General features: G+C 38.1%; 1 protein-coding gene and 1 pseudogene across 1 annotated transcript; both read left to right on the top strand.

Annotated features, from left to right (window-relative positions):
* The first annotated feature begins 420 nt into the window (after positions 1–420).
* CCNC (cyclin C) lies at positions 421–26,401 on the top strand. The gene is given in 14 exon segments (XM_069077165.1): positions 421–462; positions 465–711; positions 714–825; positions 6,991–7,097; positions 10,452–10,536; positions 10,772–10,841; positions 12,711–12,762; positions 14,932–14,987; positions 16,068–16,103; positions 16,800–16,891; positions 17,598–17,665; positions 21,485–21,564; positions 22,661–22,779; positions 25,142–26,401. Coding segments are annotated over 14 exon segments (1,221 nt in total). The 3' UTR covers positions 25,197–26,401.
* LOC138153149 (zygote arrest protein 1.S-like) lies at positions 8,926–10,445 on the top strand (annotated as a pseudogene).

Consider the following 26,401-nt stretch of genomic DNA (forward strand, 5'->3'; position numbering starts at 1 on the left):
TTAACCTTGCTGGGTTTAAGTTTTCGCATCTGAGGAATAAAGAAGGAGAGCAGGGATGGGAAAGTTCGATTACATGACCTCCAACGTCCCTTCCAAGTTTAAATCCATTAACCTGTGAATTCATTGTCCTAATAATCAACATGGAAGGGGGGTTGAGGTGGATTAGAGTCCTTAAACTATCTTAATCTCGTATGCCACTGCTTTAAAGGAGGCCTTTCCTTTCCCCTACTCCGGCCCTGTGAAAAGCTATTTCAAGCTGCAGGCCCAGGGCACACAAACCCTCCTTCGCTTCGCTCTTCACGTCGCCCTGCCCATGCCTGTGGTACTGCTCCACATGCACATCGAGGAGGAGAGCAGCACGCAGGCGCAGGCGCGAAAGTGAGAGCAAGGGCGGGGAATGAGGTGAAGGAGAGACCCAGTATGGGGACGCCTGCGCAGTGGTTACTAGCTTCGGCGGCTCCAGTTCAGCGGTCGCTTGCAAGCTTCCCGCGAGACCTGCCCTCACCGCTCGGCCCACGAGAGCTCCGGCACCTTCGCCGCCGGCCCCGCCCCCTCGTCTTTCCCTCTTAGGCTCTCGCTCCAGAGTCGCCCGGCCGGACCGGAACTTGTGTCTGTGGGAACGGCTTTGTGCGGCGGTGTGTTGCCGGGCGGCCCCGAGGAGGACCGGTGCTCTCCGCTTCCTTTCGCTCCCGCCGCCGCTGAGCCGAGCGGAGCGGGCCGGCTGGCCGGGCGCTGGCGGGGTCTATGGTCGCTCGGTCGCCTGGTGCTCTTCACCTCGGGGAAGCCGCTCTTCATGGCAGGGAACTTCTGGCAGAGCTCCCACTAGTAAGTGGACCCTCTTCTCCCTACCCCGGACGGGCTCTGTTCTGCGGCGGGGTAGGGCCTGTGGCTCCTTCCTCTGTCCGAACACCCAGCCTAGTCCGCGTCCCTCGGGGCAGGGGCAGGGGTTGGGGCCGGAGGCGGGACTGGGGAAGGTGGTACTGGGGAGAAGGTGCAGGGCTTTCCTTCGTCCTGTGCCTTTTCGCCTTCCCCGGCCCTGACTGAGGACCCGCGGAGGTGGCTGCACCCAGACCCGGGGGAGTAAAGGTGTGGGGGGTAGGAAAGGTGAAGGAGCGGCGGGACGGGATGGCGGAGGAGGAGTCCGGCCCAGGATAGGGATCGGAGGGATCAGAGCAGATTTCCAACTCGGCCCTAGGGAGCCTGTTAAGGAGAGGGGAGGAGGATGGAGGACCCTATGCCCGAGGGGTTATTAGATGGGGTCCGTGTCCCAGCCTGCCGAGAGATTCCTCCTTGGGATTGAAGTCGAGGCCTTTTGTCATCCATTTGCCATCCCGAGGAATATCAAGTGGTCTGGAGGAGGGTCTACTTTGTTCCTGCTCCCTCAATAGTTCCTTCCTGAAAACTATTACTGAGACAGCTGCTTCCTGCGACACCTACATCGACTGCACTTTTGTGCAGAGATCTTTTGTCTCCCTAGATGCTAGGGGATACCCCACGTTTGTGTAGCCCTTTGCTGTTTACAAAGGGATTTACATACATTATCTCCTGTGTCTCACAGCCTTCCTGGGAGAGAAGGGTTGCTTCTTCTGATGGGCCTGTGTTGAGAGGTAGTTTAGTTTAGAGGATAGAAGACTAGCTTTGAAATCTGGAAGACCTGGGTTCAAGTCTTGGTGGAGTAAACTAGCTGTGTAGGAAATAGTTTCTTAGTGACCTGAGGCAATTCTCAAAGCTTACTAAGTTATTAGCAATTTAACAGTATCTTTTGAGGGAGTTTCCACACTAGAGTTGCCTGCATGATTATTTCATATTGATCAACTCACCCTCCCACAATATTTTCCCTTCAGAGGGATGAGAGTGCTTCAGCTAAGACTTGCCTAGGACTGTACATCCAGTGTGTGACAGAGCAAGAATTAAAAACCATTTTTTCTGTATGTTTAAGTATCCTTTTCCCAAGGATCCCTAATTGTGATGTTCCAGGCAGACGAACCCATCTGTATATATACTTTTTCATATACACACACATATACTGACCTATATACATTTAGATATCTATATATACATATGTTTCTTACTGTTTTATGTTTCTTTTGCCCTTTTTTAGTAAGTTTTTGTCAGTGAAGAAGAGAATACAATGGTAATCAAATAGATAAGTATGAGAAAGGGAATGGGGGAAAAGTCTTTTTCTTCTCTGTAAGTTAGAAAACTGAATTTATATGGACAAAAATTCTCTAGGTCTCCAAAAATAGGACTATATCTCACTAGTTTTTAATGTTAGAATTGATGTACTTATTCATCACTTTAATTTTGATCATCACGATTATTAAAGCTCTTCCCTCTAGTTTGACCCCTGCGTCATAAAAAATTGAACAGGAATTTTGAAAAACTTGTTTATAAAAAATATGCTTTTCATTTTTCCTGTAAAGCCATTCTGTGGCAGTGAAATGTACTGCAGAATTTCTGAGTCTGATTAAGTAACTTTAAAATTGCATCATCTTTTGTTCACTTAAATACTTTTCTAAAGAATGAATAAACATTTTCTAGGTATAGATTGTAAAGAAGTGAAATCTTTTAGATAGACTTTGGCTTTTTTGTTTGTTTTTCCTTAGATCAGCTTTGAAGAGCTAGTTGGTACCATATACAATAAAGCAATATCACTTGTCAGAAAAGCAATCCTCTTGCAAATGTAATAGTGTATGAAAAACATGAAGGAATAAGTTGTTGAGTTGTTTTTGGTTTTTAATGGAAAGTGACTACTTAGGTCAAATGCAGAGCTTGCAAAAAGTTGTTGGGGCAGCCAGATGGCACAGTGGATAAACTACAGGGCCTAGAGTCAGGAAGACCTCTTATACTTACTACCTGTATGACCCTGGGCAAGTCATTTAACCCTGTTTGCCTCCATTTCCTCATCTGTAAAACGAGCTGGAGAAGAAAATGGCAAACCACTCTATTATCTTTGCCAAGAAAATTTCAAAGGGATCCCAAAGAGTCAGATGTGACTGAACAAAAGACATGAAGGAGTAAGTAGCAGATTTTTTTTAATGGAAAGTAACTACTTATCTCAAATGCAGAGCTTGCAAAAGTAGCTATTAAAAAATAGTGGTTCTAGGGGTGGCTAGATGGCACAGTGAGTAGAGCACTGGCCCTGGAGTCAGAAGGACCTGAGTTCGGATCCGGCCTCAGACACTTAACACACACCCAAAGAAAACTAGCTGTGTGACCTTGGGCAAGTTACTTAAACCCAATTGCCCTTCAAAAAACAACAAAAAAAAAAACTTAAAAAAAATAGTGGTTCTATGTTTGACAGGTTGACAGAAGAAAAATAGTTTAGATGTTTATATTTCTGAGCTGTATTTCAGACCTTCATAATGGAAATAAATCAAACAGAACATTCAGTGTTGTAAATTATTTTAAAATGTGTTAAAAGTTTATTAAATATCAAGCTACAGCTCTCAAGGCATTGTCAGTTTAATTTATGTATATAGTTGTAACCATATTCCTCCCAGAGGCCCAGTTTTTTGATTGAAAGATAGTGTGGCAGATTTAGAATCAGAGTTCTTGAATTCAAATCCAAGTTCTACTACTTGTTACTTGTGTGGTCTTTTATAAGTCACTTAATACCATGGGTGATCTCAGTTTCCTCATTTCTAAAATGAGAAGATTGAACATAAAAGCTTCTAGGGGCGGCTAGGTGGCATAGTGAGTAAAGCGCAGGCCCCCGGAGTTGGGGGGACCTGAGTTCTGTTCAGGCCTTAGACATTTACACCCACACAAAAAAAATTAGCCATATAACCTTGGGCAAGTTATTTAACCCCAGTTGCCCTCCAAAAAAAAAACTAAGGTTCCTTTCAGCTCAAAATCTATGCTGCTATGATGAGTACTTAAAAAAAAACTTTATCAGTATAATGGGTCTTTAAAGTGGGGGTGGGGTTCAGAGGATTGGGAACAGTACTTAATCATACTACATTTAAACCCAAGTAGTTGAGGAAATGGAGTAAGTTGAAGATTATCAAGAATGCATAGGGGGCAGAGTCAAGATGTCGGAGTAGAAGCATGACCTCCCCACGGCTCCAGCTTCCACCTTCCCCAATCCATGTAAAAAGGGGACTCTAAACAAACTATGGAGCTGCAGAATCCACAAAATGACACAGAGAAGCTAACCTCCCGCTGAGGACAGCCCGGCAGGCCGGCAGGAATCAGCCAGCACAGCGCTCTGGGAGCCAAGACCAGCCCCACAGCAAGGCTTTAGCCCCTGGGTGGGCCTGATCAGCCTCCAGGCCAGAGGGACCCTAGATGAGTAGCAGCTGTGGCCGTTTCCAGATTTGTCAACACATAGATGCAAAGGACAAAGAGAGAGGTCAGTGCAGTCTGGACTTTGGGACCCAGTAAGTGGGAGTGCGTGGCTTTTGGCCACTAAGACGCTGACACAGCCAGCCAGCGCCACGTGGCAGCTTCAGCTCCTGGCCTGCAGACTGTAGGGGGACCAAGCACCATTCTGAAGGGTAATTGCTCTTGCTTTAACCTTCTTGGATCTGGATTGCAGATTGCTAGGGTGGAGGTCCTGGGGTGTGTGTCCAGCCTGCCAGAGCATGTGGAGACCTCAGAGAGGACACCCATCTGATACCTCTGGCAGCTGAGAAAACCCCAACGTTTGGGACAAAAGCTCCCCTGTCTGGTGGCAGAGTCCTACTGTGGCAAAAAGCCCAGGGGTCAAGTGATTAAGGGGGCAACATGACCAGGCAAAGGAAACAAAGCAGACAGAAGATTCTAACATTAGACTCCTATTTTGGGGCAAAAAAGAGCAAAGCATGGAACAGGAGGAAGACGGTGAAGTCAGAACTCCTACACCAAAAGCTTCTAAGGAAAATACAAGCTGGTTACAGGCCATAGAGGACTGTAGGAAGTAGATAAGAGAAGTGGAGGAAAAATTGGGAAGAGAAATGAGAACAATGCAAGAAAATTATGAAATGAGAGTCAACAGCCTGACTGAGGAAAATCAAACCTTAAAAAATAGACTAACTCAAATGGCAAAAGAGATTCAAAAGGCAATGAGGAGAAGAATGCCTTAAAAAGCCAAATTTGCCAGATGGAAAAAGAATCTCAAAAGCTCCATGAGGAGAATCATTGCTTCAGAATTAGATTGGAGCAAATGGAAGCTAATGACTTTATGAGAAATCAAGATGCTGTTAAACAGATCCAAACAAATGAAAGAATAGAAGGCAATGTGAAATATCTCATGGGAAAAACCACTGACCTGGAAAATAGATCCAGGAGAGATAATTTAAAAATTAGTGGACTACCTGAAAACCATGATCAAGGTAAGAACCTGGAGATCATCCTCCAGGAAGTTCTCAAAGAAAACTGCCCTGATGTTTAAGAACCAGAGGGCAAAATAGAGGTTGAAAGAATCCACTGAACACTTCCTGAAAAAGAGCCCAAAAAGAAAACTCCTAGAAATATTATAGCCAGGTTCCGGAATTCCCAGATTAAGGAGAGAGTATTGCAAGCAGCCAGAAAGAAACAATTTGAATATTGTGGAAACACAATCAGGATAACCCAGGATCTGGCAGCTTCTACACTGAGGGATTGAAGGGCTTGTAATATGATATTCCAGAGGCCAAAGGAGCTGGGATTAAAATGAAGAGTCACCTACCCAGCAAAACTGAGTATCATGTTTCAGGGGAAAATATGGTCATTCAGTGGAATAGAGGACTTTCAAGCATTCTTGATGAAAAAAACAGAGTTGAATAGAAAATTTGACATTCAGATACAAGAAGCAAGAGAAGCATGAGAAGGTAAACAGAGAAAAGAAAGCATAAGGAACTTATCAAAGTTGAACTATTAACATTCCTACATGGAAAAACAATAATTGTACCTTATGAAACTTTTCTCAGTAGTTGAAGGGAATAGAAATATATTTATATATATATATATATACACATATATATATGTCTATATGTGAGGGTATATGGGCATATGAATACATATGTGAATGTGTGTATTAAAAGGGGAAATTAAGAGGTGAGAGAGGAATATAATGAGAGGAGATGGGGAGAGACAGAATGGGGTAAACTATCTCATATAGAAGAGGCAAGGGAAAATGGTAACAATGGAGGGGAAGAATAGGAAGGCAAAAGGGAATGGGTCAACCTTATTCCCATTGAATTTGGCTTGGGGAGGGAATGAAATACACACTAAATAGGGTATCTCACCCTCCAGGAGAGTAGGGGGGCAAGGGGATGAGAGGGGGGATGATGGAAGGGAGGGCAGGCTGGGGGGGAGGGAAGTTGAGAGCACCCACTTTTGAAAAGGGACAAGATCAAAGTAGAGAATAGAACAAGTGAGAGGTGGGATAGGAGGGAGGGAAATATAGTCAGTCTTTTACAATATATCTACTATGTTATTGTTTTGCATTGGCCACACATGTACAACCTATACTGAACTGCTTATCTTCCCAGTGAGTGTGGGAGACAAGGGAGGAAGGGAATGAATCTGGAATTCCAAGTTTTAAAATCAAATACTCAAATATATATATACTATTATTAATGCTATTTTACATGTAATTGGGAAATAAGATATGCAGGCACTGGGGCATAGAGATCCACTGGAAAAGTCGAAGGGGGTATGGGAGAAAATATGGGAGAGGGTGGATTGGAGGAGGGGATATCCTGTGGTACTGCTGTTTTGGGGCGGTGGGTGGGGGGAAAACGGGGAGAAAATTTGTAACTCAAGATCTGGCGGAAATGAATGGTGTAAATCGGAAGTTAATGAAGCATTTGGAAAAAAAAAAGAATGGATAACATTTCCCTTATTGATCAGAATGTTTTGAAATGTCCAAATTTTAAAACTTTTGAGAAAAATACTTTCTCTTAAGAATGCTTCTTGCACACAAAGTGTGCTTCGGAAAACACTGGCAACCTATTTAGCTTCAAAATGTTATTTTTACTGCCTTAATAGATGTTCAGTAGCACATTTTAATGTTTTATTTTTTAGTTTACAATGGATTTTGGATAAACAAGATCTGTTGAAGGAACGCCAGAAGGACTTAAAGTTTCTCTCAGAAGAAGAATATTGGAAACTGCAGATATTTTTTACAAATGGTAAAAAAATTTCATTTTTATCTAAATAATAAAGTTGATCATATCTGAATTAATATTTCTTTACAGAGTCGTTTCAGGCTATACTTAAGATTTTTATTTATGTTTTATAACTTATATATGTTTATAGTTTTATATTTTAAACATAGTTTTAAAGTTTTCCGAATTGAGGTTTTGGGGGTTTTTTGTAACCAATACTTCAAAGATAATCTTTAAATAGTTCATCCTTGTGGGACGTTTCTCAACCTATGGATGTTTGTTAGTGGAATCTTGTCCGTTATATTTGTAGTATACCTAGATTCCTAAATATACATAGCAAAGTAGAGTTGTTCCTACCTGAAAGCTTTCCAAAATTCATTAAATAATTCATTAAGTCTATTATGTTGTGCCAGTATAGTATATGCTAAAAGCTTGCTGGGTTGATTTGAAAGCTCTTAAGAAGAATTTCCACATAATATCAAACGATTTGTCTCCAGAATTCTTAGCTATGGCATTTCATGTTATGCTACTAGATGGTGAGCTTTAATTTTATCTCTACAACCCAAAATATAAGTCTTTGATGTTCTGTGATTCTGCACCTCTAATTGTCATGATCCAGCCAAAGCTGCTGCCTTCTCATCATTCACTGATTACAAATATAAAAGAGACAACTGGTAACCTTTGGAACAAATAATCTAGATAATCTCAGTGTTGGCTCTCTACTTTTCCTAGTAGCTGCCATAATGAAGGATGTAAGTCTAGAGCCAGATTTGAGTTCTAGATTTGCTGCAAATTACTTCTAAATCCTTTATTCTTTAAAAAAAAAAAATAACATAAGGGATGAGGAAAGCAGCCTATATAGGCAAAAAAATAAGTTGACAACTGTACCTGAAAGTGTTGGAAAGGATTCTGGCCTGGTTCTAAGAGTCCTTCCTCACTGCTTCCTCTTTGCCTACCTAATTCTTGGCTCTGAGGTGTTGGACAGAACAGCTCTGGGGTTTTATATTCATCAGTACCTCTTAACAGTCACAGGTAACGCAAATGAAATGTGAAACACTGTTAGGGCAGGACTTGTCCTAGGCATTATGAGCTTATCTGGGGACAAGGCAGATCAACTCAATGATCTTGCACTGCCCTGCTGGCGTGCTTTCTGTTGTAGAATAGCAGTACATTTCAGATTCTTTTATCTTCCCAAAATAGATAATGTCACTTGCCTTTTTTTACTTGCTTTTTCTTTGTCCACTTTCTTGACTAATGCATATATACATATATGTATTACTTAGAGGCCTCATAAGAGGTGTTTTATTGATCAGCTTAAAAATACCTTGTTATGGAGTTTCTATTTGTCTCCACCCCCTCTCAGTAGACAAAATAAATAGAATTTCTAGAATACCAATGTCTCTGTGAATTAAAAAAAAAATCATGTAATTATTTTATTTTAGCTCAAAATAATTTCTTCTCAGTGATTTCTTCTCTTTTTCACATAATGTAGAAGTTGCAGTGAAATCAGGAGACCTGGGCTCACCACCCCTTAGGTGTATGACTTAGGAAAATCACTAACCCTTTCTAAGATTAAGTTTATCTGTAAAATGAGGATAACAGTGTTTACATACCTCCCTCACAGTTGTAAGAAGTACCTTACATAAGGCTTACCTGCGTCGCGGGCCTTCTGGGCTACCGTGGACGGCCCCCGACAACGGACAGCGCCCATGGCGGGCTCTTCCCGCCCGCTAACGAGGGCAGTGGGCGGGCGGCCTCGCGTGCGCCGGCCTCGGCCCGCCCCCGAGAGGCCGGCTATTTAGGGTGTCAGCGGGCAGGCGGATCCGGGCTGCGCACATGGCGGCCCTGGGGGATGACAGGCTGGACGGCTACATGTACCGGCCCCAAGGGCAAAGGCTCCGGGGCAGGCGGCGGCTGGCGGCCTCGGGCCACGGCGGGGGCAGTGTCAGCCTTGTCGGGCTATGGTCAGCCAACGGCAGCCGAGTACTTCGACAGCTACCAGTGGGCGCAACTCATGGCCATCCTGTCGCAGGTCAACCTGGGCCTCGTCCTGCGGCTCCGTAAGGCCAACACCCGCGACGTAGCCGTGCAGGTAAACCCGCGCCAGGACGCCTGGTGCAGTGCTCCCTCGGGCCACCACACCTTGGTCCGCAGGGGCCGGGAGCCTGGAGACCTCGCGCTGCGGAGAGCTGCGTCCCCGCCGCCGCCTCGTGGCCTCGCGCCGCCTCGCCACCTTTGTAGAGGAGGCCGAGACCGGAGGCCCCGCAGGGGAGGCCGCCGGGCATGAGACACGGAGGCGCCAGAGGCGGTGGTGCGGCCCAAGCATGAGCTCGAGGAGGGGGCCGCGGACTTGGCGAAGCCCGAGCCCAGGGAGGGTGGTGGGGCCCAGGCCGCAGTGAAAGCCAGCTGGGAGGATCAGCCGCCTCGGGCCGACGGCCTGAAGGCTGCAGAGCCTGTGGAGGAGCCCGAGGACTCCAAGGAGGAGGAGGCGGCCGAGGCCCAGCAGTCGCAGAGCCCCGGGCAAAACAAGACACGGCTGCGCTTCCAGTTCTTAGAGCAGAAATATGGCTATTATCACTGCAAAGACTGCAACATTCGATGGGAAAGTGCATATGTGTGGTGCGTGCAGGGTACCAATAAGGTCTACTTCAAGCAGTTTTACAGAACTTGTGAGAAGTCTTACAACCCATACCGAGTGGAGGATATCGCTTGTCAAAGTTGTAAACAGACAAGATGCTCCTGCCCAGTGAAACTTCGCCATGTGGATCCCAAAAGACCTCATCGTCAGGATTTGTGTGGGAGATGCAAAGGAAAACGCCTCTCCTGTGACAGTACCTTCAGCTTCAAATATATTATTTAAGTGAATGAATACATAAAGAGTTCTGCAGACAAATGAGCTTCTTTTGCTTACCACATACCCTTCCCTCAATTAAAAGACTAATCAAAAAAGCAGGAATATTTGACAGAGCCTTTAAATAAAGGTATTGCAAAACGATCTGTAAAAAAAAAAAAGTACCTTACAAACCTTGAAGTTAAATAAAGTTGTTACTAATTATATTTGGAATTATCGATGCAGTTTGAAAATACTAAATTCCCCCAAGTCCCTGTAGTTACTTTCACTGTAAAAGATAAGCAAGTCAGGGTACTTTGAGGATGATCCATTTGCCTAGTTTATATAAGGTAGGTTTAATAGAGAACTTTTATGTACTACTCTGATTACTGTTAACTCTACTTTGGTGAAAACAGAGCTTTCTAGAAAGTATAAGCATTTTCTTTGAATTGAAAATGATTGTAGCTATGACTTAAAACCTCTTTTGAGCCATTATGTGTTTTGTCATTACCATGTTATGATTGTTTTGTTTTGTTTTTTTCTTAAAGTTATCCAAGCATTAGGTGAGCATCTTAAATTAAGACAGCAAGTTATTGCCACTGCTACAGTCTATTTCAAAAGATTCTATGCCAGGTAAGACTATCTTTTTGCTATGATGATAGAATTCCTTTTTTTTTTTTAATAGATTAATAAGGGGGGGTTAGTCACCTTTACACAATAGTATCTAACGCTGTTGAGCTTTAATATAAAAATAATTTTACATTTCTGAAATAAGTCCCATGATTTTTTTTCTAGCATAGAGTCTGCTTAGTTTTATTGTACATGGTGCTTTTCTACGAATAATGTGTATCTCTGATTGACATTTTAGATATTCCTTGAAAAGTATAGATCCTGTATTAATGGCACCTACATGCGTATTTTTGGCATCCAAAGTAGAGGTATGAAGTACTTTAATTTTATATTAGTAAATAATTTGAAATATTACAGAAAGTATTTTGAGTTTTATAACTTTTTGGTTAGGTTTACTAATTTAGGGAGAAGCTATGTGAAGTGTATCTCCTCTTTACTTTATAACCCTTTGAAAGTTATTTAGTGAAAAAGAAAAGACATTATTTGCCAGGTCTTTAGAACTCGATAACATGGAACTTTACTTCTAACATGTGAAAGACCATGATGGAATTTTTTCATAACTCTGTACCATCTCATAGTATCACTTGAGGATTTTTGTTTATATTTATTAAACACCTTTTGTTGTGATTTTTTTTAAATGGTCATTTTCATTATTTTATTTTGATAATTCAGCTAAAATATAGTCTTTTAGATTTAATCATAGAAGTCTTTACTTTATGGATGTATTTTCATATTACAGTAAGTATGAGGGAAAGAATAACTTGATCCTTCTTTCTACACCTCCATGAGATAATTTCTTGAAACATAGGGCTACTATGTACAACTTCTGATATTAATATAAGTATAATCTTCTGTGAATTAGAATGATTGACTCTTTCTGTCTTATCCTTTTCTGCTGGAGTCAAGTATACTGGCCATTATATTTAGTAAATTATCTAAGAAGTGTACTATATGGTCACGATGACTATTAGAACTTCACGATGTTAATTTGAGAATAGAGTCTGATGATATACATAGTATATTGTATATAGTATATAAAGAAGTAGTATTGAGGTATTTATTTAGGTCCTTGTTGAATCTGGATTAACATATTTTGTTTATTTTTAAGTCTCTTAAAGAACATGACACTTTAATATAAAATGCAGTTTATACAGCATAAAAAAGAAATGGGAACCAAAATCTACCCAATGACAGCTCTGGAAATAGAACCTCAATTATCTTGGACAAGGCACTTCTATATATTTCATCTGTTCAGAGGGGATAATAATTGTAAAAGCATTTGAGATTGAATTTATAAAATTCTCTTTAAAGTCCCTAAAGTATCATTATTAAGTAGTACTTAAGTTACTTGATCCCATTTCAGTTGGATAGAAGACATACTGTGTTTCCCCGATAATAAGACACTGTCTTATTATTTTTTTTGGAAAGAAAAACACCAGAGGGCTTATTTTCAGGGGAGGGCTTATGTTGTCCTGCCTCAGCTCTCCTCCATGGCACTGCTCTCAATGGCGCCAGCAAGCAAATCACTGAGGAAGAACAGGATGACACGCTCACTGCTGCAGCTCTGATTGGATGCAGCTCGGAGCGCGGCGTGCGTTTCACGGGGGGGGGGGGGGAGAAGGTGCATACAGAGGGTACCGTAATGTAGCGTGTAGCACAGGGGATCACCTTCACTACAGTAGCAATCTTAATAGGGCTTATTTTCGGGGGAGGGCTTATTTTAGAGGAATCTTACACAGTAAGGGGAGGGCTTATTTTCGGGATGGGTCTTATTATCAGGGAAACACGGTATTTATTTCAACCAAGGAAAATAAAAGTTGTCAAGTTTTTACAGAAATTGAGGTAGATTAGCCTTGCTGTTCATTAAAACAACGTTGCAATTATATGTAAAAGAGCATGGTTTTCATCCTAATTTGTGTATTTAGCCAGTATTAAATCTTGTAGAGTTTTTCTTTGTATTATATTTAACGCACTATAAGTACAGATAATGAATGCTATCTATAGGTTCATGATAACCACTTCAAAGCTCAAAATAGGAAAAAAAATCAATAAGAACAGTATATCTGCATATGGTAGGAAAATGAAAAAATAGACTGTATCAGACCTATAAATACCCATGTACTGATCATTTTGACTAAGTACATGGTCTCCTTAACTCCTTTTTTTTTTCCTTAAAGGAATTTGGAGTAGTTTCAAATACAAGGTTGATTTCTGCTGCTACTTCTGTATGTAAGTACAAAAAAAATCTGCCAAGAAGCTACTTCTCAAGAAAGACTTAGAGGATCTAATCAGTCTTCATTTTATGGGGCACTGTCACACATTAAGGTTTGGAGATATTGATGAGTTACTGTAAGTCTCCTGCATTTATAAAGAAGTATTTTTGTTTTTAGCCATTGATAAATTTTAAAAATTTAATGGGTTTCTTCTTGTTTTTAACCCTTCTTGAGTATTATCTCACTGGCAATACTTTGGGTAGAATTGGACAAGATAAAAATAAGGAGTCAAAATTTTAGGTCAGGCAAAAAATCAGCTCAAAGATACATTTAATTTAAGAGAAAATATGGTTCATAAATCTTTTTTTAACTGAAGTGCATTTTATTACCTCCTAATGTCTGACCAACTTGCATTTTTCTTTAAGGATGTGGTATACTATTTTTATTTACTAATTATTTAGCCTATAGTCTTTTTGTCAGAGGTCAAACTGTCTCTTGCCTCTCTGCTCTTCACAGGGAGAAACAGAAAGGATTTTTTGTTGAAGTCCCACTAGCCAGATTAATTAATCTCCATATTTTAGGATCATTTCTTTACCTTCAAAGTCTATTTAAGAAGAAACTTTGACTCAACCTCCAAAAAACACTACCCTAAGTGATAATAAAAGAAGTAATAGTAGCCATCTTAATGGAAGTAATCATCCCTCTTTCCTCTGCCTTGGACAGAGGAAATCTGTTGTTGTATCCTGGGCACATTTTAGAAATAGCAGAGACATGGAGTTTGTCCTGAGGAAGGCAACCAGGATAATGATGGGACTGTTTACTAAGTCATCTGAGAATCATTTGAAGAAATTGGTGGTGTGTAAAGCACATGGCACAGTGCCTGCTGCAGGGTAGGTGGTACATAAATGGTAGCTGTTTTTTATATAAGATACTATAGAAGAAAGTTTAGGTTTATTCTGCTTGTCTCTGAATTGCAGAACTAGGACCAGTGAATGGAAGTTATGGGACAGATTTTGATTTCATCATTAGGCAAATGATAAACTACTTAGTTTAGCAGCAGAATTTTGAGATGTCAGACAGTTGCTTGATTCTTCAACATCTGTTTCGTATGTTACTAAAGCACTGAATGATCATCTGGAAAAATTCTATTTTTAAAAACATTAATGTGGAGCACTTTGGCTATGAAAGCAGTAATGTTTATGTTTCTAATGCCAAAAACTAAAGTTATAAAAATTTTTGAGTAGTGTTATTGAAAAAGATTGGGAGGTTTTATAATGAGATATGATTTTTTTTTTTTAAGCAATTGGGGTTAAGTAACTTGCTCAAGGTTACATGGCCAGTTATTTCTGGGTGTGATTAGAAGTATCTGAGCCCAGATTTGATCCCCAGGTCATCCCGACACTGGGGCCAGTGCTCTTACTCACTGAGCCACCTGGCCACTCCGAGATATGATATTTACAAGGAGAAATGTTACTTTTACTTTAATAATTCTTTATTAAGCATTAGAATTTAATGTTAAAACCATTAGAATTTAATGGTATAATGAAGAAGTCTACATTACCTAGTCTCATTTCCCATACCCAAACAAGAGGGCCTGAATCTCTAATGTTGGGTAATTTTTGCCTAGAAGAAAGTCACTGATATTCAATGATTGATTACCAGTAGTAATATTATAGTTATCAGTAAATATATAAAAATTCAGAGTATTCTCATTCATTCTGATAAGTCATTGGATACTCAGATTTTAGAATTTTAGAGCTCAGATCATCCAGTTTGATTCTGATGTCTCACAGATGAAAGAACCGTGACACAGAGAGTTAAGTCATTTACCTAAGGTTCATTACAATAATTATATGAAGTATTCTTAATTTACCATGAATTTCAAGTAGACTGTTGCATGAGGAAGCTCTGTAAAAGTTGCTACCATAATCCAAAAAGGGAATACCATAAATTTGAAGGAAATTATCATTTGGAGCCTTAATTAAGTCTTCAAATTTCATGAAGTCTGTATTATTTATGAATTTGCATGATATAGAAATTTAGTTTAATTCTCCTCCCAGGCAAAGACAGACTGGACCATTTAGTTCTTTTTGCTTCTCTACGTTCCAGTGTCTTAAAGAACTTTTGGTTCAATTTTTATTTAACACTATCCCAGTTTAAGTTGGTGTTTGTTTGTTTTCTGCAGTAAAAACTAGATTTTCATATGCCTTTCCAAAGGAATTCCCTTATAGGATGAACCATGTAAGTATATTATATAAAGTAAGACTACATATCAGAATCATATTGAAACCACTGAGTTGGAATAACTTTATCTTTCTCATAGAAAGAACAGTTATTGGAAATTAATACTATAGAAGTTTGAGATAAAATTGGGAGAGTTTCTACCATATAAAAAAAATTTCATGACAATAGTTAGCCTTGTGAATACTTTTATAATTTTGTTCCATATTCATTGTCTTCAGACAATGGATTACTGTATTTGTTTTTCTATCTATTTTTTAGCTCTTGAGCAAGATTTATGCATTCTCTGTAGATTTTGCCTCCACATGCCTCTTCATGGCATGAATCTGACCCTAAATTCTCTATAAAGTTAGGCAAAGCATAAACTTTTGCAGGTCCTGCCAAACTTGAAAAGTTTTGACTATAGACATATCAATGGAATGTATATCTATTAACAAAAACAAGTCTAGCTAAATTTGAAGATATATATCACCAGAAAATTAGTAGCCATTAGGTGATGGATTTTTTTGGTTGCCATTAGGTGATGGATTTTTTTTGGCTGCAGCCACTCATAAAGAGTGTCTCCCTCGATGTGTAAAAGGACTGTGATTTCTATTAGTGTAGGAAATACCTATACTGATGAAATCATGGATGTTTGGGGATTAAGTTATTACTTGGTTCCTTTTCATTTTATTTTTAGTATTTCTTTTTATGATTTTAGAGTGTAACATTTGAAACATTGCTAATTTTCAATTCATAATAATGAGTTAGCTTAAGGACTGTAGCATTTCAGGATACCTTGAGCACACAAGGTATTGGGAATATCTGAAGTCCTGCATATAACATATGTTTAAAGTATAAAACAAAAAGACCTATTGGACAGACAAATTTCATAAGAAAGCATTTCATGAAGAATGAAATACTTTCTCAGCATAATCAGAAAGGTCACATTAAAGTAATATTTTATTTCTTCTCGTTTTCTTTCAGTATCATGCAATAAAATACAATATATCCATATGCTGTTACTAAAGATGAAGTAGACATGTTATATCTAATTTGTGATCTTGTGAAAATTTGATAAAATCCTATTTTTTTAAACAGATATTAGAATGTGAATTCTACCTTTTAGAACTAATGGTAAGTGCTTATATTTTTCACCTAGCAACAAAAGAATTAAAAGTTAAGTTTCAAAACCAAAGTGATAGGAAATCTGACTTTTAAGAGAGAGGTACATGCAGGTGGCTCTTTATAAAGCCCCCAAATGATTTGTGGTAGCAAAGGTAGTTATGAGTGGACTGGTAGCACTGCAGGCCACATCTCTGAAGACTACAAAATAATCTTCATTTGTATTTCTTATATTGAGCTAGGAAATAATTTTGTACCATTGTCATTGACAGTAAAAGAATCAAAAGCAAACCAGTGAAAACATTAAACCACTGAAATTATTTGCACAATGTTGAGTATATGTGTAGTGTCTTTTAAAGATAGGTTATGTCTTGCCAGAATTCTGTTCCTCCAGTTGGGAATTATGGCTTAATAGGCTAATAAGAGGTTTTAGTGTGTTGCAGATGTGACACTTTGAGTCTCTAAGGGAATGGATGCTGACTGGCTGCCAACCGATTTACCCAGGTATATCCCAGAGAGAGCACTTCACTATTAAAGCAGAGCTTAGGGCTGACATACTCTTTATTTTTAGACTAAAAGGGAAGCAAACATGACTTAGAGAAATCCCAAATTCATTTTTATGAATTTAATATTCAAGTGGGTTTTAGTATGTTTCTATGTTGTAATAAATCTGACTATACATACACATATTTTTCAAACTGTTTCTAGGATTGTTGCTTGATAGTGTATCATCCTTATAGACCTTTGCTCCAGTATGTGCAGGACATGGGCCAAGAAGACATGTTGCTTCCCCTTGCATGGTAATTAGAACAGAAGTTATCAATAGTGTAACATGATTAGATAGGAAGGTTAACAGTTACTATGTGAAGATTTTGTGTTTTGTTTTTTACAAAGCTAGCAAAATGTTCTTATGTGGGTGAAATTCCTAAGTACTTGTTTAATTACAATATATTATAGCCGTTGAGTTGAACTTGACTAGTATTTGTATGTGTATGCTAAAAAGATAAGTAATTTTAATTATCTGATGTTAATGTGTTAATTGTTCTTATAAAATATATAACTACCATTTCAATACTGTAAAACAAAAATTGCCCATAAGATAATCAGAACATTTTTAGAGTTGTATCCAAAACATATTTAACTATACTGTATAATGATTATTTGTAAATATCCCTATTTGTTGATTTCTTTGTGTTTTTGAAAATTGGGAAACTACACATATATATGTATATACACAGATATATAGTATATTTTTTAAATGGTATCTTTTTTGTTGTTTAAAAAAAACCTTTTACCTGGACCTTAAATTTAGTCACTAAAAATACTATTGAAATGACTTTTTGTTTACTTATCACTGTAACTCCAGTGTCCATCTTCTGTCTGAAGCTTCACTTAGACATGATACTTAGTTTTGCATAGGAAGATGAAGTCTTCCTTGAAAGGAAATGTACAAACCATATGTTGTATTTCTCTTTTCAGTAATAACTATGATTTTTGTTTGTATAGGAGGATAGTCAATGATACCTACAGAACGGATCTTTGCCTGCTGTATCCTCCTTTCATGATAGCTTTAGGTATGTAAGAGTAGAAATAAGTTTATTGCTTTATTTCGTGGTGAACCCATTTATGTCATATGACATACTTCACATATTAGAATGTAAATCATTCATCCTTGTTCGGTTCCTTATGATTACTCAGTCATATTTACTTTTAATGTTCTCCTTTATTCCCATGTTTGCATTTAAAAGTTTCTCCTTGGTCTACTCAGTTTCATCAGGAATTCTTGAAAGACCTCTTTCATTTAAGATCCATTTTTTTCTGCTGTAGGATTATATTCAGTTTTTTGCGTTTTGGAATATTGTGATCCTGGCTGTGAACTCTTTACTGTCTGCTTGTAAAAATCCTTTTTAGACCTAGAAGCTTTGGGTTTTAGCTATGGCATTCCTGGGAGTTTCTATTCATTTTAGGGATTGTTTCAGGTGAGTCAGTAAGATCTTTTTACAATTTGCCCTCTGGTTCAAAGATATTGGAGCAGTTTTCTTTCATGATTTTTTTAAAAATGTGATGTCTAGGCTTTTTTTTTTTGGTCATGATTTTCAGGGAGTCTAGTTATTAAATTATCTCCCTTGATCTATTTTGCAAGCCAGTTTTTATTTTCTTCAGTCATTTGACTTTATTTTAATATTTCTTGTCTCATGGAATCATTAAAATTCTTTTATTTCCTTCTAGAAATTATGGTTTATCTTGTGACCAACATATGCTGCTGCTTCTTTTTTTCCCCCTCTTCTTTTTTTTTTGAGGCTTTACTCATAGGTGTTTGGGAGTTGATCTCCTCATCTGAGTTTGGGTCTTGGGTATCCCTGGCATCATAATAGTTCTTTTTCTTTATCTTTTTCCATTAACCTACTCTGGTTAGCCCTGTTTTGCTGCTTTAGTGGGAGCTCTGGGGACTGAATCTATGATCCTGGCTCCTCTGGGAGACTTAGTGCTATCTGCGTGAGCCTAAAGCTGAGTCCAACATCAGCTGTGGCCAACCCTACACTGTAGGCCTAACTCAGAGCTCTGGGTAGAGTCCATGATATGATCTGCCCCAGTTCAACAGTTCCTGCCTGCTCACTTGCTTGTCAGTTGAATTGTGATCTTAGGATAGAAAGAGGACTCACTGGAATTTCTCCTTTGATTTTTAATCACTAAACAGTTTGGTATTCTTAGATTGTTGCTGGAGTAGTTGTAGAGGGAGTTGGGCTATATTGCTCCCTCTTAGCTTGTCATCTTTGCCTAGTCCTCTATGAATTATTTTTAAGTATTTTAATGACCTTCTTTCTTTTAATAACCCATCACTATCTCCCTCTTTTTTTCCCATCTTACCTTCCCCCAAAATGGGGGAGGGATGGGGAGAAAAACATAACACTTGTTACAAAACAAATTCTGACATTGACTTTGTCCAAATACGTATGTTTCATTCTGCATCTTGAGTTCATAAAGGCTTCAGAAAGTGAGCAGCTTGCTTCATCATCAGTCCTCTTAAATCATGCTTAGATGTTGCATTGATCAGAGTTCTTGAGTCTTTTTAAGTTGTGTTTTCAATGTTGCAATTATATAAACTTTTCTTCTGATTCTGCTCACTTCACTCTGTATAGTTTCATACAGGTTTAATCTAGGTTTCTCTGCAACTGTCCATTTCTTAGAATGCAATAAAATTAGCGCCGGCCCCAGGAGTCAGGAGGACCCGAGTTCGGTCTCAGCCTCAGACACTTAACATCCACACAAAAAAACTAGCCATGTAACCTTGGGCAAGTTACTTAACCCAAATTGCCCTCCAAAAGGGAAAAAAAATGCAATAAAATTCAGTTACATTTATGTACCACAGCTTGTTTAGTCATTCCCCAATTGTTATGTCTCTTATTTTTCAGTTCCTTGCTATTACAAAAAAGGCTGCTATAAATTTGTATGTATTAGTCCTTTTCTTAAAAATCTTCAAATTTAGGGGTGGCCAGGTGGCGCAGTGAGTAAGAGCACCGGCCCCAGTGTCGGGATGACCTGGGATTGAATCTGGGCCCAGATACTTAGCACCACACCCAGAAATAACTGGCTGTGTAACCTTAAGCAAGTTACTTAACCCCAATTGCTTTTTAAAAAAAAATAAAATATTTTGGGGTAGCCAGGTAGCACAGCGAGTAAGAGCACCGGCTCCAGTGTCGGGATGACCTGGGGATCAAATCCGGGCTCAGATACTTAGCACCACACCAGCACTACACTGAAATAACTGGCTGTGTAACCTTGAGCAAGTTACTTAACCCTGATTGCTTTAAAAAAAAAAACTTCAAATTTTTTGGGAAAGTATAGGCCCAGTAGTAGTATCACTAGGTCAAAGATTTAGCACAGTTTAGTAATTTTTTGAGGCATGATTGCAAATTGGTTTCCAGGGTGGCAGGACCATTTGGGGGGTGGGGGGGAGCAATTGGGGTAAAGTGACTTGTCCAAGGTCACATGGCTAGTTTTTGTGTTGAGTGTCTTGAGGCTGGATTTTAACCCAGGTCCTCCTGACTCCAGGGCTGGTGCTCTATTCACTGTGCCACCTAGCTACCCCCAGCAGGACCATTTTTCACAGCTTGAGGAATAATGCTTTGGTGTGTCTATTTCCCCTCCAACAATTGGTTGGGTGTTTTTTAATCCATTAAATTTTTTAAACTTTTAATCAAAGTTGATGCCCTTCATAGGACAAGCCAAATTTGCTTCAAGATCACATTGTTCCATTTAGTTTACCAGTCCCCAAATTTGACCTGAGTAATGACTTCCTATTCCTAGCCCTTCTAGCCCTTCTTCACTTTACTTTGTTCATGTGTACATTAAAAAAGGAATGAATCACCTTGTTACTTAGGTCTCTGTCTCCCTTGATTAAGGCCTCTGGAGGTAGTTGGTGGTTCAGTAAATAGCGTGTTGAGTCTTTCTAGACCTAAGTTCAGATCCAGCCTAAAGTCACTTGTGATGTTGGGCAAGTCTCTTAATCTCTGTTTGCCTTAGTTTCCTCATCTGCAAATAGGGAACACAATGGTCCCTACTCCCCTGGATTGTTGTAAGGATCAAATATGAGATATTTGTTTAAAAAAAAAACACTCAGCATAGTACCTGGCACATAATAGGCACTGTTTAAATGATTATTCCCTTCCCTTTTATTCTGGCAGGCAACTGGGCCCCTCCGGACCAGGGATTTGCCCTTAAGATGCTAGGATGAGATCATATATCGAGATTTATCCATAACTTTAACCAGCCCTAGACAAAATTATGAAGTCAATAAAGTTTGCCTTTGAGCCCTCCTATCTCCTAAATGCTTATTTTTTTGTTTTTTGGTTATAGCACTAAACTCTGTTCCTGTTACATATGTTTAGTGTTCATCATGTGATGCTTATGTAGAAAGGTGTTTTGTTCGTTATTACTGTTTTTTACAACTTAGAAGAAATTAAAGGGAACATTTTTGCTGATTAATGTATCCAAAACAGGGTTGCAAGAGCAATTTCCTGACTACTAGACTGAGGACATTCCATTAGGGAAGTCAGCCTCTGAGTACAAAGGCAACTGACTGCCATCTATACGACATTGCTCTGGAGTGGCTAAGGACTCTCACAGTGTATTTCACTCTTCAGTCTTCCTCTTGTGACAGAGACACCAGGGATGGCACAGAGGAGCGAGACTTGGGCCTTTGCCACTTCCGCCGGTTGGCTCAGTGATCTGCACTGTAGCGTTAGCTACGCTAGACCAAGTTTATGATGTGTGTGTGTAGAAGGGGAGATAGTATAATATAAATGAAAATAACCTCATCTGTATTTATAAGGCCATGTGTTCTTAACAATATGCGCACTTTTTAAAAAAGCCTTTTTCCCCTTCTTTTCCAGCTTGTCTACATGTAGCCTGTGTCGTACAACAGAAGGATGCTCGACAGTGGTTTGCAGAGCTTTCTGTTGATATGGAGAAGGTATTCTTTAGTGTTCCTTCCCGTTTGCCAACTTGAACTTTTTAAGATTAATGTTTGATGTACTTAGGGTGTTGAGCCATTATCTTTTTGAAATGACCTTGGTAAGAAGATTATTAGTTAAGACCTTTGAAAAACAGACATTTAGCACACACTAAAAAACTTTTGTTGATACTATAATATAATAATTGCCACTTTTGATTTAGGGCTAAATGTGGTAGGGTACCAGTATTTCTGGTTGCAGAATAATTGGCCTTGTATCTATTCTGTGTGTGTGTGTGTACATGTAAATACATATACATATATTCTTGAATATTTTACATTTATGTATGAATGAATGGTACTTCCTAGGTAGCTGCTTAAATTGTAGTGACCTTAAATCGTATTGTAAATGGCCTTAAATGGTATCCTGTTCCCCTTTTAGACCTACTCCATTAGAAGTATGGATAGGCAACAGACCCAAAGGAATTTATAAGACTATGTTAAGGATTAGAGTCATTCGAGCAAGAATGACAACTAATGTGAAACTTCAGGTCGATGAACTTTGAGAGTTATTAAGAGAGAAGTCAGCCTGCTTGATTATTTCTCTGTTTTCTATTTAAATGGTTGGAGACCCAAAGGACTACAATTAAAAAAAAAAAAGTGCGGTGCCTTTTCTGGAGGTGGCAAGAAATAAATGCTGTAGGGGCGGCTAGGTGGCACAGTGAATAAAGCACTGACCCTGGAGTCAGGAGGACCCAAGTTCAAATTCAGCCTCAGACACTTAACACTTAATAGCCGTGTGACCTTGGGCAGTTGCCCTGCTTCCCCCCCTCCAAAAAGCAAAAAACAAACAAACCAAAAAAAGAAATAAATGCTATGGTATATTCTTGGGGGAAAGGAGGAGTAACCTGTCAACATGCAATTAAAAGAAACCTTTCAAATATATTAAGTTTTGCTGACCCTCATTTTAACATTTCATCTCAAAAAAAGAGACATATTGCCTTTTTTTAACCGTGTTCTGACAAATGCACAAGTTTTGTGTTGTATGTTCTCTTTACACAATAGAAATATATGCTGTAGCTACTGAGTAATCTATCTTGGAATTTTTTTTTTTCAGATTTTGGAAATAATTAGGGTTATTTTAAAATTGTATGAGCAGTGGAAGAATTTTGATGAAAGAAAAGAGATGGCAACTATCCTTAGTAAGATGCCTAAACCAAAACCACCTCCAAACAGGTATGTTGTAAAATTTAATTGCTGGTTTCATTTTATGTAATCTATTACATGCAACATTATAATAATGATAGATTATATTGAACAGTTGAGTTATTTATTTTTAATTTTAAAAATATCCCCTATACAAGTGACTAGTAAGAATTGCTTTTTAAAAATCACTTGATTTAAAAAAAATCACTTGATTTGTGTTTAGCAAATACATTAATAAGTTTATTTAAATAAATATATCACTATAGACCTGATAATATTGTACATAACCTTCAAGATATAGCATGTTGAACTTCTTAACAGGGACTTAAAATCCAGGAGTTAATTTGATCTAAATTTTAGGTTTAAAGAATTTGTTAGTAGTCCTGTGATACATTAAATCTATACCATCTGTCCCTACACATCCTAGCCAAACTGGATTTCCCATTGTTCTCTTCATATACATTCCAGTATTATGCTTCTGCTCATTTTCCTATGCCTTGAATACAACTCTATCTACTTCTCTTACCTGACTGAATTCTAGTTGAACCTTTCAAGCCCAATTAAAAAATAACCTCCTTTGGGAAACTTTCTGAAATTCCTATGTCAGTTATGAGCTCCATCTTTAACACTTTGCTTGCACCATTCTAATGCACTTATGTATTATTTTATACTATAATTATGTGTATGTGTAGCATCTCCTCTGCTGAGAATGTGTATTACATGCAGTCAGCAACCATACTTAACTTTGAATCTGCCTTGCACTGTGCTGCCTAATAGGCACTTAAAAACTGAATTGAATTGTAAATATCTTGCTGTGCTAGGAAAAAAACTTTAAAGATAAGGGCACCACTTTTTTTTGCATCATTTAATGCATTGCTAAATTGGAGATAATAATAGTCTTGAATGAACATGACTGACAGTACTCGTATTCCCTTATTCTTTGGAGCTATTCATAGCCCTAAATTGCTTGATTTTTTTTGGAGTGACAACAACTCTTACTGGCATACCATTCTAAAAATCCCAAGGCTACAAAGGGCTTTTTCAAAACCTAACCTGCTTCAGATATAATAGTAAAACACGTCTTGGTTGAACACAAATATTTTCCCCCACTGAAACATAATGTGACCAAATTAGTTTTGCCAACAACATTGTTCATCCTTAAGGGTATCCCTTGCCATCTAGTTAAATCCAAGTGATTTATCTGAAACTGAGGTCAGACTACCTCCCTAAAACTGTGATGGTTTGACTTAGCCTATGATTTTAAGACATGTTACCTTCAAGGCACAAATTGTAAAGAACTGCCCACCGATCCGTGTTCCAGGAAATGACTAGGGTGATGATCCTACAATTAGAGATTCCAAATAAAATGCATCATTAATGTGATGATCAAATAAAAAATGATCAATTAAATGGAATCTTAAAGATGAATTGGCTAAACGTGTTTGAAATACTTCTGACTTTCCCCCGAATAAAATCATTCAAATTCAGTAAAACATTGTCACTCCTTACTTGGAGTACATCATAAACGATGTAGGTTATCGGTGTAGTCTCAGGAAAAAAAGACTGTAAATAAGAAACCAGTACAGCTAGGTAGGTCAAGCAGCAGAAGAAAGTAAAGAAACTATATCTACCTTGTGTCAATTAACCAGAAACCAGTTAAATGATATCTTGTCACATTATGTGACAATTTTGCAAGTCTTTATTGATAATCTCAAATATAAAAGTTAAAAATTTTAGGAAGAGTTAAATCATACAAGGAACTGTTCAAAATAGAAGTCATCAAACAGCTTCTGATTAGGTTCATTTAGTACAAAAATTATTTGATGTTCCACTAATAATAGGGCCTTTAAGCATCAAGATGGTGATGAGCAAGGCGAGGCAATAACCCTTCTGCCATGGTTTCTGATATTTGCAATGTTGTTATTTTGACTATTGGGGGAAAAACATTGAATTTTCAGTATGTTTTATTCTTGTAATTTATAAAAATTTTACCTCATTATTAAATGTAATTTGATTATGTCTCTAGAGCAATACATTTGTCTGTAGAAAAGACTGTCTTTTTTTTTTTTTTTTTTTTGTAATGTTGGTTTGTGGGAATAAGATTTGATAGACAGAAATGAACTTTAAAGAAAACTTTTTCTGGGATAGATCTATTCCATATTTGATGAAGACCTAACATGATGAAACCAAAAGTTAATTTTCATTTCTTGATCTGATCATACTTTGTCTTATAGATTAAAACCTGAGACCAAAAGTTGACTGCCTGAATTTTTAAATAATTCTGCATAAAATTGTCTTGTAGGGTTATAGTAACAAGAGCTATATATATATTGGACTTACCAACCTGTTTTACTTTTAATTTTTTAAAATCTGTTTCTCTCTGTTTGAACAGTGAAGGAGAACAGGGTCCAAATGGAAGTCAGAATTCTAGCTACAGCCAATCTTAAAACATTCCGAGGACCTTCAGAGTGGACTTTTTGGAATAAGACAATGTGTTTTTGCTGTGCTAAAGAAATGAACAGGTTTCAATAATGTCTTCAGTGGAACACAAATGAGAATGAATAGCTTGTTTCTGTCAAGCATTTTGGGAACTGTTTTTATATTTTCAAAATAGTTTAAATAGCTTTCTTTTAAGTTTTTTGTTTACTTTGGCTCTAGAAAAAATTAAGACCCCTTTGATTGCAGACATTTCTGTAAGTTAAAGTACAGGCAGGTAGTTACAAATAGATACTTCAAATTGAATAGCTATTTAAAGAGGGTGTCCTTGTTTGCATTTAGATTAAAATTACAATTATTAAATTTGGGATTAAGGGAGTGAAAGCTAAAAGTAACCAGGAAACAAACATGTTACATATTTTAAGAATTTTTTTAGTCTTTGAAAGAAGATTGTGCATCAACTATTCAGTACCTGAGAATTTTCTTCTTCAATTATTAAAGAATGAAATCCATTAAATCCTGATTTTACTAGTTCCATTGACATTTTCAGGGGAAAAATTAAGTACCTATACATATAAGGCATACTTTATTCAGTAGTTCCTTGCCATGGGAAATAGTTACCCAGCTTTGCAGAAAGGTGCAATATGTACAGTGTACTTTAACAATTTTTAATGTTTTGTGATTTCCTTAACCGTTTAGAATGCTAAGGAAACTTTTTTAAATAAATCTATATGTAAATTATTTGCAAGTAATTTAATCAGGTATTTTGGAAGTAAAACAATAGTTGAGAAAACCCACTATAATCTGGACAAAACTTATAAGAGTTCATTTTATCTTTATGTGGGAAATTAATTCATTTTATCTAAGAAGATATCTACTTTTAGGTTTTGCTTTTTGTTTTTCACTAAGGATTTAAATTACTTACAACAGGTTTTCCTGAGCCAGGAACACAATCAGGTTTCAAGCCAGTTTGATATTGGCCATTATTAATTCTAAGCTAAGTGTAAGACTTCAGAGAAAGTGTTGTCAGTGAGACTGCTGACTATGGAACTCGGTAATTTTCTTCAGACTTGAAGAAGGGTGGTACATAGGACATTAATGTACAACTTAAGGATTTTAACATTTTATAAATAGTTTATGGTCAATGGATTATAAAATTAAATGTTGACTTCCTAGTATAAATTTGCAACAATAAAAGCAAGTTCTTCAGCTGCTA

The sequence above is a fragment of the Petaurus breviceps genome, unplaced genomic scaffold (assembly GCF_028583685.1).
Source record: "Petaurus breviceps papuanus isolate PSGF00001 unplaced genomic scaffold, PetGlider_PUasm1.0 90977, whole genome shotgun sequence".
Taxonomy (NCBI): domain Eukaryota; kingdom Metazoa; phylum Chordata; class Mammalia; order Diprotodontia; family Petauridae; genus Petaurus; species Petaurus breviceps.